Source organism: Parambassis ranga, chromosome 10, assembly GCF_900634625.1.
Source record: "Parambassis ranga chromosome 10, fParRan2.1, whole genome shotgun sequence".
NCBI classification, from domain to species: Eukaryota; Metazoa; Chordata; class Actinopteri; family Ambassidae; genus Parambassis; species Parambassis ranga.
In genome coordinates this window covers 19,003,992-19,019,533 of record NC_041031.1, presented here as the reverse complement: position 1 = coordinate 19,019,533, position 15,542 = coordinate 19,003,992, and the positions used below count along the sequence as shown (strand labels likewise).

At 42.5% G+C, this 15,542-nt stretch overlaps 1 protein-coding gene across 1 annotated transcript in view; it reads left to right on the top strand.

Annotated features, from left to right (window-relative positions):
• LOC114442562 (teneurin-3) overlaps positions 1-15,542 on the top strand; it is a 113,940-nt gene that overhangs the window by 81,058 nt on the left and 17,340 nt on the right. The window contains exons 14-18 of the mRNA XM_028416251.1: positions 692-811; positions 3,032-3,293; positions 4,165-4,432; positions 5,320-5,463; positions 14,579-14,828. Of these exons, the coding sequence (XP_028272052.1) occupies positions 692-811; positions 3,032-3,293; positions 4,165-4,432; positions 5,320-5,463; positions 14,579-14,828 (1,044 nt within the window). The remainder of the gene's footprint in view (positions 1-691; positions 812-3,031; positions 3,294-4,164; positions 4,433-5,319; positions 5,464-14,578; positions 14,829-15,542) is intronic.

The following is a 15,542-nucleotide window of genomic DNA, read 5'->3' as shown; positions in this document are numbered from 1 at the left end:
TTTTTATTTTTCAGGGTGGGGGGGGGGTGCACTTGCCAGAATAATCACGCTTGGATCATACCCTCTTCAAATACAATTTAGGGGAAATTCTTATTTTCAGCAAGGTCAGAGTGATAACTGCTGTGAATATTTCACTCATAATGGACTGACTGCTGGATGTATTGTACACTTCATTTACCAAGTTGACTTTACTAAGAAAATTGATGATTTAGCTGTGAGACTTGTAGGCTAGATATAACAGTTATCTGTAATGGCCTCATATGCTGAAATTTAAGCTATAAACTGCAGTGCATCTTTACTGTATATGTATGCACCCTGTCATAATGATTCTTAAAATGTAAAAAAGCAGAGTGAGGAAATGCATCCATTTGTATCCTTGTGGAATATAAATGCTGCAATACATGTGCAAGAGGCTGCAAAAACCTTAACGGAAAGCCTCTTTCCGCTGAATTATGGCTTCTCAAAAGCAGTAAACAAACACAAAGAGGAGCTCTGTAAGGTGGCGTTTTCATGAGTAACAGCCACTGACATGTGTGTGTTCCTAACGGTCAGTAAATCATACCTCTTCTGCTTATGCCGCTGGCAAGGGGATGACAGTTGTTAGCGGTTGCTGATGCTGTGGCCACTTGTCGACACGCCGGCTGGCATTGTTTGTTTACCCGGCTCTTTCTGTGTTTGTTTGCCCACACAGCCTGGCATCAGTCATCCGGGGTCAGGTCCTAACGGGAGACGGGACACCGCTGATTGGAGTCAACGTGTCTTTTCTGCATTACCCAGAGTATGGTTACACCATTACGCGGCAAGATGGCATGTAAGGAAATCCCTGTGCACACACACACAAACACACACACATGAGTAGGTGAAGCATGCATGGCTACGCAGCATCACATCTGCATTTATCAGCAGTGATTTACATGTCCAAATAAACACAAGCGGCCCTCTTGCAGGCAGGCTCGGTCCCTCAATTCAACCTTTGCCCTTGCAACAATTTATTAGTGGCATATGCTGCTGTCCTCACGGTCATGTGGAAAAAAATGTAGAAAAAAAGATGTCCAGCAGAGGGAGAATTGTCCTGGCAGTAATCCAGAAAGTGCTCAAAACAAATCGAAACAGCAGCACATTGTGCCCTAGAACAATTCCTCATGCAAATGTCACAGTGGTGGAGGCCATTTTGAACCAGGCTATTTAAAATGCATTGAATCAGCAAGGGTAGAATCAATCTGCCCGCAGTGTAGTAAAACATGGGATTACTGTCTGACCTTCTCCTGCTATTACCGCAGACGGGTCTTTAATAATGGGAGCGCAAACACATACAAGATGAACGTATGTCACATATTTTACAGGAAGGGTTCACCTCAGGTAGGAGCACTATTTTGCAGATGGTCCTCTGGAGATTACGAACCAGGTCCTTCTTCAAAATTCAACAGACAGAAGGCATGTTTATGTGTTGCTAGTAGTGGAATAAAAAGGCTTATTGAGTGGCAGAGAATTGTACAGCTGTTGTCATGAATCACAATCCTCGGGTCCCCAGATAGCTGAGGATTAGCTGATTTCTTCAGATATTCCGCCCTGTAACTCTTCTGACAAGGAGCGTGATAAATGGTCGGGGATAATCACACTTGGTTAGCCAACAGATCCGCTCAGTGTGTTAAGAAAAGGGAGGGGGGCAGCATCAAAGCCTGGCCTCTTGCAGCTGTGAGCTCCCCACTGCCCAAAGTGGAGAGAGCTTGAGAAGGAAGCTGTTTTAGGTCAGCTGCACAGCTTGGCTGCTGGCGCGCACACATGTGTGTGTGTGTGTCTGTGTGTGTCATTCCGAGTGTGAGGTGCGTGCATGAGAGACGTGCAGGAGCATTCGAATCTGCGAGAGTGTGTGTCTTTGTGCATGTGAATGCGTGCGATGTCGCCACACAGATGCTTTACCCCCTGGGTAGTGGAGCTCGCCGAATATATAGAGCAGCACATCAAAGAGTCGCCCTTCATTTCCAAACCAGTAACTTTTCCCTGAGTAATGTCGTACTAATTAAAACCAGTTCACCAGAGAAAACTCCCCAGACTCAACACTCCACACCAGATTCAACCATAAAGTGTCTTCTGACAACATGCCTGACTGAACAAAAGTCATAAATTAGACTCAGTGAATGATAATAATATATAGAGGCTGAACAGAGGGAACATACTTGATAAGGAAAAGTTCTTTCCTGCCAGTGGAAAATCAGGCTAGGCCTGAAATAAATATTTAGTGTGCTACTTTGCACTTGAAGGGGAATTCCAAAAACTATTTTTGTCTCAGTTTTTGGCCATCATTCTTATTTGTAATAAAACACCACAGTAATGATGAAGATTGAGATCAGAAAATGTGGCAGTAAGAGGTCAGTCCAACTGACAGTAATTCCATGGAGAAAATGGCTAGTTCAATTGAAATCAGTATTTTTTATTTATAGCTATAAGACACTGTACATAACCCATTGGGAGATCCTGCTGATTGCTGCAAATAGGAGGGTGGTGGGACAGAGGAAGAGGGAGGAGATGAGGGGAGTCAGAAGCACGTACATCAGGATGAGGCTTATTGGCTATGTGGAGCAAACATGACACAAACATGATGGCGTGATAGAAGATGCACGCAAGATTGATAATGGAGGGATAAAGTGACTTAGTGACACGCAATCGTGCCATATAAATGCATGGAGGGAGAGGACAGGTGCTCCGTGCATCATGCTGCACTGAGCAGAACCTTTTAAAACGGGTCTTAAAAGTAAGGATGCTGAAAGGTAAAGTTGCTGCCTCCTCTTCTAGTTTCCACAACCACAAATAAGGCTGGACACTTCTGGAGAAAACAAGGTTGTTACTTGCGTGCTAGCACACATGAAAGAAAATATTGTCTTTAATGTGGAAGCCATATCTGAAATATGTTGTGTACTAATGACAGTGTTGTCATGTACTCAGATCTTAACATTACATTGGTGAGTCTGCGATTATAAAACTAAATGAAAACTACAACTATGAAATCCTAATTTTACTTCCCTGGTTTAAGGTTCGACCTCTTGGCCAATGGCGGCGCTTCTTTAACGCTGAGTTATGAACGCGCCCCGTTCCCCACGCTTCACCGCACCGTGTGGCTGCCCTGGAGCGTTTACCACGTGATGGACACAGTGGTGATGAAACGGGAAGCGAACGACATCCCCAGCTGTTACCTGACTGGCCTGATCAGGCCCAACCCCCTCATCCTGGCTACACCCCTCTCCACTCTCTACAAGACCTCCCCAGAGGACAGTCCCATCATCCCAGAGACTCAGGTGAGACTGAGGCTGTCAGCTGACCTGGTTCATTATAACATTTTATGGTCAACTCGGCTCATATCTGACTGTTTTGAACAAATTAATAATCTGACCCATGCTCTGCTGAAACATTATGAGCTGCAGTGCTGGAAATAAACAAGCAGAGAGTGACGATAATGCTGTTATCTTCCTTCTGCCATTGCCTTGCTCATTCTACAACAGTCAGATTTCCCTTATAGTTTGCCTTTGGGCTTTGATTGAGGCATCTTCCAAAATACTAAGCCATAAATTGTCTCAAAGCAACACTGATAAATTCTGAGGGCACAACGCATGGAGGTTACGTGCCTCGGGATTTGGTTGGTATCCATTTGGCTCAGATCAGAGTTAAAAAAATCCCTACATATGCAAAGTCTCTGCAAGTCTGCAGCTTATGCTGTAGAACAAAATATATCTGAAACTCCCTCCTTTACTGTAGCATCGGCGTGGAGGTGCGACCTGGTCAAAAAAAGCAAACCTGTATTTATTTATCATAATTGTGGTGTAATTTTCCTCACAGACTTGAATAATGGAGAATTAATTTACTGCCCGTGGAGGTGGCTCCATTTGCATTTAGAACATTGTCGACTGGGCTTTGACACAATTAAGACTTATAATTAAGACTATATATATATATATATATATAGGTTTCTCTTACAGGACACTAAAGATTTGTTGTGACATGCATGATAACGGGGACCTCCACTGCAGGAATACATTACACATTCCATAATTATATACTGTAATTAGACACATTTTCTACATTAAACACAGGGCTTCCTTGATCCTGTTAACGTAAGTATACTTCATGCTGTGCTTTTGGCATCAGTCTGACTGCTAATTAAAACTGCAGGTCCTTCATGAGCAAGTAGCCATACCAGGCAGTGACCTCAACCTGATCTACCTGAGCTCCAGGGCAGCTGGCTACAAGCCCATCCTCAAGGTGCTCCTGACCCAGGACCGTCTCCCTTTTGGCCTGATGAAGGTCCACCTGATGGTGGCCGTCATGGGCCGTCAGTTCCAGAAGTCTTTCCCCGCCTTCCCTGACCTCTCCTACACCTTCATCTGGGATAAAACAGACGCCTACAATCAGAAGGTCTTTGGCCTGGCAGAGGCTGTGGGTGAGTTCCTGCTGTGAAGCTGCCTGCTGAAGATGTTGTGTAAGCACAGGTTAGATACCTTCAGGCTCTGAACCCCGAATGAACTGTTGAGGATTGATTTGACTTTTTTTCTAAATTGAGGATTATTTAGCTGGGGACTGTTTTTGTTACCAGGCGCAATAAGGATTTAGCAGGTGGTGTGAAATCCTGAAATCTCACACTGCTGCATTTTTGAAGGCCATTGCTCTTTTGCTGACTTCTTTGTTTTGCATGTATGATATTTCAGCAGCTGTGCAGTAAATGAAATATTGCATATGAGGCAGTGGCTGGGGAAAAAAAAACAGGAAGTCAATAGTCACAGCAATCGAAAAACAAAGTGCCATCTTAAAGCATTACACTTCATTTATGGTTTCTGTGCTTGTTATCTACAGAATTACAGGCAGATTACTAGGAGTAACGCTTTCATCTTTAAAGAGCAGAGGGATTTTGTTAAGAGGGATGAATATTAGAACACTCCTGCTTGTGTTAACAGAGAAAACCCTCACCCTCACCACCTTGATAATCAAAAGCCTTTAGCCATTACACAGCATTTATGACACTTACTATAATGCTCTCCATCTGAACCTTTACATAATTTACGGGGCTTTGCATTGTAGTTCATTTACAGACAAATGAGGGGTCATCACATAAAATCTAAACAGTGCAGGTGAGACAGAGAAATCCCCTACGGGTCTCCTGAAATCATCCCAGCTGGAGGAAATTGCAAATAGACAGCAGAATACAGAAAACGGGCACGATAAGTGCTGAATGTCTCATAAGCTGCAGGCCTGATTGCTGCTATGCTATGTCAGGTTAGTATCGAGGCCGCAACCTTGCTCACCACAGGTGTCTGCTGTCACTGCTTTCAGTGTCGGTGGGATATGAATACGAGTCCTGCCTCGATGTGGTGCTCTGGGAGAAGAGGACAGCCATGTTACAGGGATATGAACTGGATGCCTCCAACATGGGAGGGTGGACGTTAGACAAACATCACACCCTGGACATTCAGAACGGTGAGAAGTGATACTCACACACACACACACACACACACACACACACACATATACATACACAGTGTGAAGGGACAGGGATAGGTGCCCTCTTTGGGTTACAGGCAGGTGGTCCTTACCCTGAATCACCACGATAAATACTTGAATCAAAATGAAATATGGTTCGTCATCCCATCTGCAGATAATAGAGGAGAGTTTTGAAGGGCCGATCATTCACAGTAATGACTGAATAAATCAGCGGGTAAGTCACCAGGGTGCAGGCCCAGCTACGATTCCACACCGCTCAGCTATTTTTGGAAGCAGGCAGGCTTCTCTCTGCTCACGATCACCCGTTTGATGAACAGGCATCATGTTTAATTCTCACATCAATTCAATAAACTTAATTAATTTCTCCCTCTGTCATCAATCAGATTCCTTTTAAGCACAAGTACAATAAATGGACACGAGTTTGTCTTTGTCGCGCTGGTGCAGACATGAGAAAGCGAAACAAAAGTCAATGCTTAGGTTACAATACCACGCAGCCACACCGTGTAATGTGGAGAATTCAGACAGCAGCAGTTCAGTATGTCACTTCTATGGAGGCAGTAGTATGGCTGCAATTATAAGAAGGGAGCCTGAGGGCCTCAGGGTAGTGTGCACTGTCAGTTTGCCAGACCGCTGTTTTGACATTAAACCCACTCCGGCTCACAGTCGTTGTTCCAGTTGTCCAACACAATTTGCGTCCCTTTCATCTCTAAAATAGTCGAGGTCGGTCCTTAGTCACACACTGTCAGATTGGAGTGTGTGATTCTGTGTTTTTTATATGAATGGGTTTTGTATTACTATTATTTTTTTTTTTTTTTACATGTTTTGAATGTTTGCTCATTTCTAAGTCGTAAGCTTTTCATAGATGAATCACTTTAAAGAGCGTAGAAAAATGAACAGAACACTCCTTTTGTTTTAACGGCAGCCAACACAATTAGAGAGTGATGAACAACATTTTATAATTTAATAACAGTCCAGCTCTCTCTCACAGAGTCTGAGAGAGAGCCCTTGAAAAGTTTTTTTTTTTTTTTTTTTTCTTTCACATTTCTGATACAGGCAGGTATGGTTCAAATGTGTGGGTCACTGTGAGTGCAGCCAGGATAATTGCTGTACACACTGAACTGTCACTGAGACGCTAACACTTCTTTTAATGATGTGCTGTAATTAAACATGTTTACTGACTTGAAGGGTAATTAAATCAGTTTGGGAACACAGTTGTAAGTTGTATACTAGGGATGCACCGAAAGGCCGAAAACCGAAACACCGAGGAAAAAAAAGAAAAAGTATTAAGCCAATTATTAGTACCATTGCATTTATGGCTATAACTGTGTACTAACCTAACCAAAATCAAGGCATTGCAAATGCACAACTTAATATTAATGTTTCAAAGAATAAAGCAATTGAAAATATTTATTTAGCACATTCAAACAATGCACAATATAAAATAAACTTAGCTTGACCCCACTCATGTACATTATGTGTGCGTTGTATTTAAATAAAAGGCCAGTGCATAAATAATCATTTTGTCAAATTAAAAAAAAATGTCCAGCAGAAAAACAAATCTGTCACATATATAGTAACAGAATAGATTCTTTTTTTTTAGGCACTCTACTGCACTCTGCGCTTCTACGCATCCACGCGGCCTGGATCATTTCTCGTGCACGCTGCTTTATTCCCACATCCAAGTATGATCTTTATAACGCGGATCAATACCGTCGCGATGAAGTACAGACAATTCCGTGCAGATCTCAGGGAAACGCGTGCTGACGCACTACGAGTGTACATTTCAATGTTTTAGCTCCGCGGTCCATCTCAACCTCTTTGCTTAGAAGACGCTTTAGTGCTGTGTTTAAAAGAATAACGTCAGCTGCAGATGCATCAGAGGAGCAGATCTCTTTAGTTAGCTGCTTAAATGGGCCAAGAAAAGACACCGCAGACATGCTGGAGCGTCATCACAACAACATCCTTTTTCGGCCGAGTTCTTTCAGTGAAAAAAGTGTTTCGGCCGAAAACCGAAAATGCATCCCTATTGTATACGTGACTATTATATTATATGTAAACGTACAAAGACAATAACTATAGAGGAGATCCAAAACTACGATGAGGCAACGAGAAGCTAGACCTAAAAGACTAACAGCAAGTCAGCACGGAATGAGGCGACCCATTGCAATGAACCAGCATCACATCCAGCAGGTTATCACTGAGATCGTTTCTAAACATTTTCTGACTGGTTTAAGGCTATGGTTTACGCTGGCAAATCACTTAATTTCCTTTTTTAACCTCCATTTATTACATATTGCTCCTTTTGTCAGGTAAAACATCTTTATGCCGTTCAACATCTGCAGCTCAATTAACTAATGGGTTTCCAGTAGATGAGCATTTGATCATATTGTTTGATGTCCAATAACCATAGAAACCTATGATATGTAAAAAAAGGGGAGAACTTACATGATGACCCCGCCACAAAGAATTGTGGGATTGCATTATATCTGTTCCCTCACATAACATATATGATGGCACGGAAGCACCTCTTCTCAGCATCAAGGGTTTGATCAGCCTTTATCATGGCTGATACCATGGCTGCCACTGAGGTACTTCCAGGTCATTTCACTTAGTGAGAAACCTTCCTAAGTAAGAAAGCCTATTCAACCATAACCCTGCACTCACACACTCAGAGGTCACACTCTTCACCTAACAGGTCCTCCAATCCTCTTTGCAGTTCTTTGACTAAGCAATATGTTGATGAGGATTCTCAGTCATCCAGGTCATTTTCATTCAGAACGTTGAAGTGATTGAAGATGGTGGTTGAAGATGTTTCTTCAAGGAAATTCTACAAGTAGAGTTGCCTCGCTTCAACCTTCGAAACAGCAGCAATGTGTACTTTTAGCTCTATTTTGGGCTTTTATCAGACAACAGGTTGGCCTTCAGCAGCAGCCGTCAACACTTTAATCGACATTACTGTGAAGTTGATTTATGTAGAGAGTAGGTAATGGTTGTGTCCCTGATGCATTTAGATTCTGTGCTTAAGATAAATGAACCACTTTAAAAAGAAATGTCTTCCAACTGCAATGCAATAATTTGGAAAGTTTTTGTTCTTAAATGACACAAGCGCCGCGTGTGTGTTCGTCAATGCGAAGAAAAAAATAGTTTATAAAGCACCACCAGCAGGTGTTCTGAGGCTGAAGCAGGTAATGAGGTTCACTGATTGAACAGCAGTGCCTGAAAAAGCTAGCAGAGAGCTATTTGTTTCTGTGCATTTCCTGTGAAATCACAGGCAAGGAGGTTGTTACATTCTGCTCTGATTGGTCAACTCCATTTGCACGAACAAGGCATCGCCCACCATTCTGTATCAGCTCTGCCAAGTGGGAGAATGTAGCCAATGCAGAAGTGTGAAAAAACAGCAGTTACTCAACTGCCACTCGAGGCTGGCTCCGAAAGTTAGGAAGATGAATCTATTTTTAAAGTGTATGGGGAAGTCACAGGGCAAAGAACAGACATGAGAAAGCATTTCATTGGACACTAAGTCGCTTAAAGTGCAGGATGAGTCATGTTAAAATCTCTAAAATCATTTTATGAATATTTAATTACTTTTCTGTATATTGGGACTAGCTCACGGCAAGTGAAAAACACATTATATAAATACATTTTAATATCAGATCTGATCAGAGGAGCCTTTAAGTGATCGGTTTTTGAGCCATAAAATACACTGCTGCCTGTACTGTATGTGTATGTATTGCGTTGTATTTTGTAATGTAGACAGACAACAAAAGCAGGATTAGCTGACCATTCACATTTGATATTGCTCTGTGTGGTATCACTGCAGCCCTGATGTGTTGTTACATTTATAAGGAGGTTCACTCGAGCTCTGGAGCCTCTGTACAAAGCCTCCTGACACACATGTATAAATCTGTTTCTATTGTGTATCTTTTTGGAACAGCTCTCAAACCTTAAACCTTAAGCAAACCCCTCAGATTATTTTTGTTAGCAGATATTCCTTCTGTTTGTGTAACAAGAACTCGGCCTGCTTTACTTCTTTAATACAGTCTTTTATAACGTCTTACATGCTCACCCCACAATTGGCAGGGACAACGTTCTTCATCCCACAGCACTCGGTGGGTTTTGCGTAGCATTATCATCCATGTTTTTGTGCATGTATCACAGTATTCTTACATCTAGAAGATTGCACAGAACTTGTTTTTTTTGTCAGATGCTGTAGCGGAAAACATGTCAGAGGAGCCTTATTTTGTTCCAAGTCTTGATGGTACTTTGTCCTGCCTCTTTGTTGAACATTAAAAGAACAGACATGGGAGCCCATTGCCGTACCAAATCTGTCAAACCATCCACAACCTGAAGTTTGTGAAGTGTGCAAAAAGAACACTGAAATATGCCTCTAGCTTGGCTGCTGCTGGTGCATTGCGTTTCATCCCACCTGTCTCAAAGTATAGCACAGCCATCTCCAAAGCTTTCACCGTGGCAGCATCACAGTAGGAGTTGGGAGTCGTTGTGAAAGATGCATTTATGATCAACAGATAGGTGCAGCATGTGTGATATGCTAATGCTCGCTGCATCCTTTATTAGATTGAGCCGTACTGTGTGTCTGGAATGATCAGAAAATCAGATGTTAGTGTGGATGAAAACTCATCATGTGCTGGTTTGTTCTTGTATACGGAAGCAGCGATGACAGAAATAAAACAAGAAGCAGATGGTGTGGAGTTTTTCTTACGCAGTAAACGCTGCAGCCTCCCCAAGGCTTTTTCACACTCGTCCTATTACAACACAACCCCAAAAATACACTGCAAAGTCTGACTTAATTTAAAAAAAAAAAAAAAAAAATAGTTGAACAAACTTGAGTTGTTCTGTCTCATTTACCCTTCTCTCTGACAGGAGCTTAATCAATTTGCCAAAAGGGTTTCATGGTGCAATCCTATTAGCTCAGCCCAAAGACAGTGAGCTCTGTGAGACTGTGAAATGTTTTTGTTAGCGACATTGGCATGCTAGCTTATGCACAACTTCACATCAGGGTGTCATGACTCTCACACATTCATTTCTATTACACAGGTTCGAGGAGGCACCTGGTTTTATTCTCGTGCATTTTCCCCAATCCAAACTGAATTATTCAGTCTTCGCATTCAGCCCGTTTCTGACATTTGAGATTTATGGCCCACGTGGGTTTTTGGCCCAGGAATGCAGTTCGATATCCTCGGTCGGCATGAAGATGAATCCAAATATCACTGTTTGCCTTCATTGCTGCTCGAGTATTGATTCTTTAATGCTGTAAACCTTGACTAATGTCCTCACCCGACATGTTAGCAAGCGGTGGTCCTCTGCAGCTGCGCAGCGGTTCAGCTCCAGACATTTGCTATCACCCCTTTGTTGTGACTCCTTCATTTTCGCACCACTTGGAACATCTGACGACTTTTTCTCTCATCGTTTGTGGCAAAAGACTACGAGCAAAAAGCCTTCTCCCACTTTCTCTCTCTGCCTCGACTCTAGAGCCTGTCAAACTAGATAAGGCAAATTGCTGGTGTCTGTGCTTTAGTCATGTCCTCCTGCCCCTCCTTTCTTCGTTACAAGTGGATATATGCCTTCCCCTCAATCTGCAGCTTGTCTCTATCTGGGGTAACATAGCTGATTCTCATTGGACACAGCCAGAGTTCAGCACTTCAGTATCTCTGAGTGTACTTACTGTACAGCTCACGCACTTGCTGCATTTGAAGCACTGCAAGGTTTCCTGCCCACTTTTAGCCTCAATCAGGATCAGTGGGAGCCAGGCTGGGTGGTGGGATCTGGGAGAATGACACTGTGCAAAAGGAGAACAAAGAAGGACAGGGTGCAATTAAGACACACTCCCACTCCTCCCCTACCAATCTCTGCTCTCTCTTTGTGTCACTAAGGTGACATTGCTCAGGGCGCTCTAGTTTTTTTTTTTTTTTTTTTTTTTATCAGGTAACAGAGGCTCGGCCTTGCATTTGTACCATTAATCATCTTGGTAGCTGTGATGTCGACATGAAAGCATTTTTTTTTCCTTCACTACATGACTCAAATTAGCCTTTATCAAACAAATTATTACCTTATGATTGTAGGGATCAGTTCGGGACAGTGTGGTGACACGTTTGAGCACACGAGCAGTTTGAAAAAGATGACATGATTTCTGCTGCTTGCACAAATATTCTTTAAACGACTCCTCTTCTAGTTTGCACTTTATTTTCCATGATAGGAAATGGCCTTCGGGCTTGCTCCATGTCTCATTCACTATAATTTGCTTTTTATACACTTTGGATTGTTTTCTGTCATTATTTGAGAAATTCCACGTTGCTCCTAGATTCCAACTGTGTCTGAGTGGTTAATAATGTGGTAAATGCTGCGTGACATGCATTTACATTACATTATGGTTATGTGTTTGTTGGATAGAGAAGTATTGAAATGATGTTGGAACACGAGGGACCTTTCTGAAAGGAAAGAAAAAAAAAAGCTTTTTCACACAGTGCCAAGCAAAAAACTGCAATTTCTCTTTTTCCACCAACTTTTAAACACGCCTCCACACATTCATTTACTAATCAATGAGCAGACGCATCTATAACGGCTCATCCATTCAGCTGCCATGCTTTGAGTCGAAGTCTCCTCTGCAAAATCTGTCGAGATTGCACTGATTTATTTCAGAAAAAAAAAAGAACTGAACATTGCTAAATTGTATTTCTGTTTCTCACACATAAAGCTGGACCTCATTTTATTTCTTCAAGAAACTTTTTTGTTTATAGTTCTGTAGTTTTTCGCCCCCAAACTCAAGAGCACAGGGAAGTAAAATATTTATGAGTACATGTTTATGGACTCTAAATCCATTTCAGTCTGGACGCTGTAGGGGTTCAGCCCGGGGCACTGGATAGTCAGAAACCACATTCCCATCAGTACAGCTCTCCAGCTGAGACGTCACTAGCTTGATCCTTCCAACAATCATCAGCAGTAATGTGTCATGACCAAGTGTCCTTGAGGGAAGAAAGCTGAACCATAATCTGCTCACTCACTCCTAGTTGGTGGCAGACGCTGTGCATGTGAGAGAATCAAAGTGAAAGAATATAGTGTCAATACTAAAATGTGGAGCTGCAGTGGGGGGTAGCTGATGATTGATAAGTGTATTTAATCCATTCCATTACGCAGTCTAATAGCCTATGGCAAGACGTGTGTGTACAGTAAACTGTGACTCAAGTGTAAATAGAGGGGACTGTGGTGGCTTGCCAAAATGGCCTCAGCGTTTCATTTTTTTAAAGCTGAGCGTCAGCCAAACGGCTTGACTGCTGTAGTGCTGCAACTCATCTGTGTCCTACACACTGCGTTACATCCTGGATGTTAGAGCTGCCTTTGTCTTTGCCTAGAATGTTAAGAAGTCATTACACAAACAGACATTTAAATTCCAGTCAGATTACACAGCGTAGTTATTTCCAGCCATGTTTTCAGGGTGCAGCGTCAACCTTTCAGCTCACTGAGCTGTTTTCATCACGCTGTGTGTTTCATTCAGTGAGCAGGCGCATGGATCACAGTTCAATTAAAGTCCCAAGGTCACGCGTTTCATGGCGTCACACATAAAGCATTCCCACGGACCTATTTGTCTTTGTTAGAGGCTCATGTACAATGCTCTCGGATACAAAAGACGGATTGGTCAGATCGTCGTATCAAGAGTCTCGCCAGGCTGTGCCTTCATTTGAATTCGCCCTTCAATCAATTAAATCAATGAAAGGAACTAATCAGAGAAGGGACAAGCAGCACAGCTGCACGCTTGATTTCACATACATCCAGGGTTACAATGGCTAACGGTGCAACGCTGTGGGAGAAGGACATTATGTGGCCATTCAGTGGTGTCATAGATCCTCTAATTAGGACAGAGGCAGTGTGGATTCACACAAGTTGCTGGATGTGAATAATTAAGTGCTTCCAGCATGCACTTCTTTCCTTTGATGTGTTTTCTCTCCTTTGAAGAGCGTCCCACTATATCAGCACCCCCCCTAAAAAGCCACTTATATCTGCTTCTTGTTAAAATATTAATCTGTAGTTACTCACCAAATTTGGTGGGTCCTCAGTGAGATGCATGCACCGTTATTAGGGGGAGGTACACAGCACTGTAGTTATGTTTACCACCTCCCTGTGACTTGGGGAAAACAGGCTCTCTGTCAAGTTTTATTTTACATTAAATATATACTTCAGCTTTGTGTGGGGTTTCCAGGAACCCTTTAATGTAGTTCAACAGCACAGAGGTATTAGGGCATATCAGTCAGGCTGATGGTTTGCTGGCTGCTTGTGTGCTCCCTCTATTCCCCGCACTATTTAACTCCCTGCATTGTTTGAGCCTTTACTATAAACCAAATGCATTTAAACCATAATTTCTCACATTTCTTTTATGGAAAAACCTATTAGTGATGCGTTCTTAAAAGGCTTTTCTCACCTCTAAAATAAAACCTGCAAACTGGCTAATGGATGAAGGCTCCACAACATTTTTGGACTACAGTGGAAAGCATGATTTTTGGATAATATGTTCCATTAATCTCTGATGATACTTAAATGCAAGCTGGTGTGTGTGTGTGTGTGTGTGAGAGGCCAGGAACTGGAGTCATCAGGGTGTTAGTCCAGCAGGAAAAAACATCACTCCTGTCCAAAAATATAATTAAATTACCTAAAATGTGAAATCTGATGCATCAGCCAGCAGCATATATTTACATACTGACTTCCTATAGCTGGCTAGCTACCTCAAAAACATCGGCTCAGTTTAGAGTAATCCACCAAGTAGTAATGCATGCTGAAGACACCATTTGACTCATCTTGAGTCTGCCCTCTACTGAACAAACCGCATAATGACACCATTTCGACATCGCCCCAAGCATCTTTTTTCTAGAGAAATTGCTCAATATCATCCAAAAATACCCAGATTGGGGCTCTATGCTCTTATATCTGGGTCTACTTTACATGTCCATCGAGACCCCCTTACATGTGTCTTGAGACCTCCTGGTTAAACAAAGGATAAATAACGAGCTCATGCTATCTGCTCCTTGTGACACACATCAGCCATGCTTTCACACTTGCAAATAACTGCTGTTTTCTTTCTTAGGCATTCTCTACAAAGGGAACGGCGAGAACCAGTTCATCTCTCTTCAGCCCCCTGTGATTTCCACTGTCATGGGGAACGGACGGCGCAGAAGCATCTCATGCCCCAGCTGTAATGGGCAAGCCCAAGGCAACAAGCTGCTGGCGCCAGTGGCTCTGGCATGGGGCATTGATGGAAGCCTTTATGTTGGTGATTTCAACTACATCCGCCGCATCTACCCGTCCGGCAATGTCACAAGCATCATGGAGCTCAGGTGAGATTTTACTAAACAACAAACACGTCACAAAGAAACACAGAACGTGTTATAATTGTACTAATAACTGTATTCATTGTAAAGACATGCAATATTCCATATTTCTACATTCAGTATGGAGAAGAGAAATGGAAATGGCTTGGTGGACAGACTTTCAGTCTCACACATCTTCCCCCTACCCCACAGAAATGTGAAATCTTTTCCCTATCCATCTCCATAATTAGGAAAGACATCCTGTCTTCAGCGTGTAATTGGGATGATTTACGCCCTCATGCCAACTTGGCTTCTGTCAGCAATGACTCCGATTCGGCCAGTTGGCTTATTTTAAAGTGGCAGATGTTGATTAAATGTACATTGGGCCATCATCTTCCATGAGACACATACATGACAAACATATGAAAATCACCCTAAAACGACACGGGTCACCACACTGTTGGCAGGTAGTTTGGATATTCAGTTACAGTCTAAAAAAAAAATGAGATTGAAAAACATTCTAATGTAGCCCAGAACCCTGCTCCTGTGCCACTTTCTGTAGCACTGAGCAGGCGGAGGGTGTAGTTGAAGTCGTGCGGCAGTCTAGGTGGGAAGAGAAAGCTCTGCTGCAAAGGAACGTGCATGCTCAGCAACCCTTAACTACATAAATAATAGTTTAAGAAATGGTTTGTGACTCCAAGCAACTATTTCACTGTTTACACAGAGAGGAGAGGAAAACAC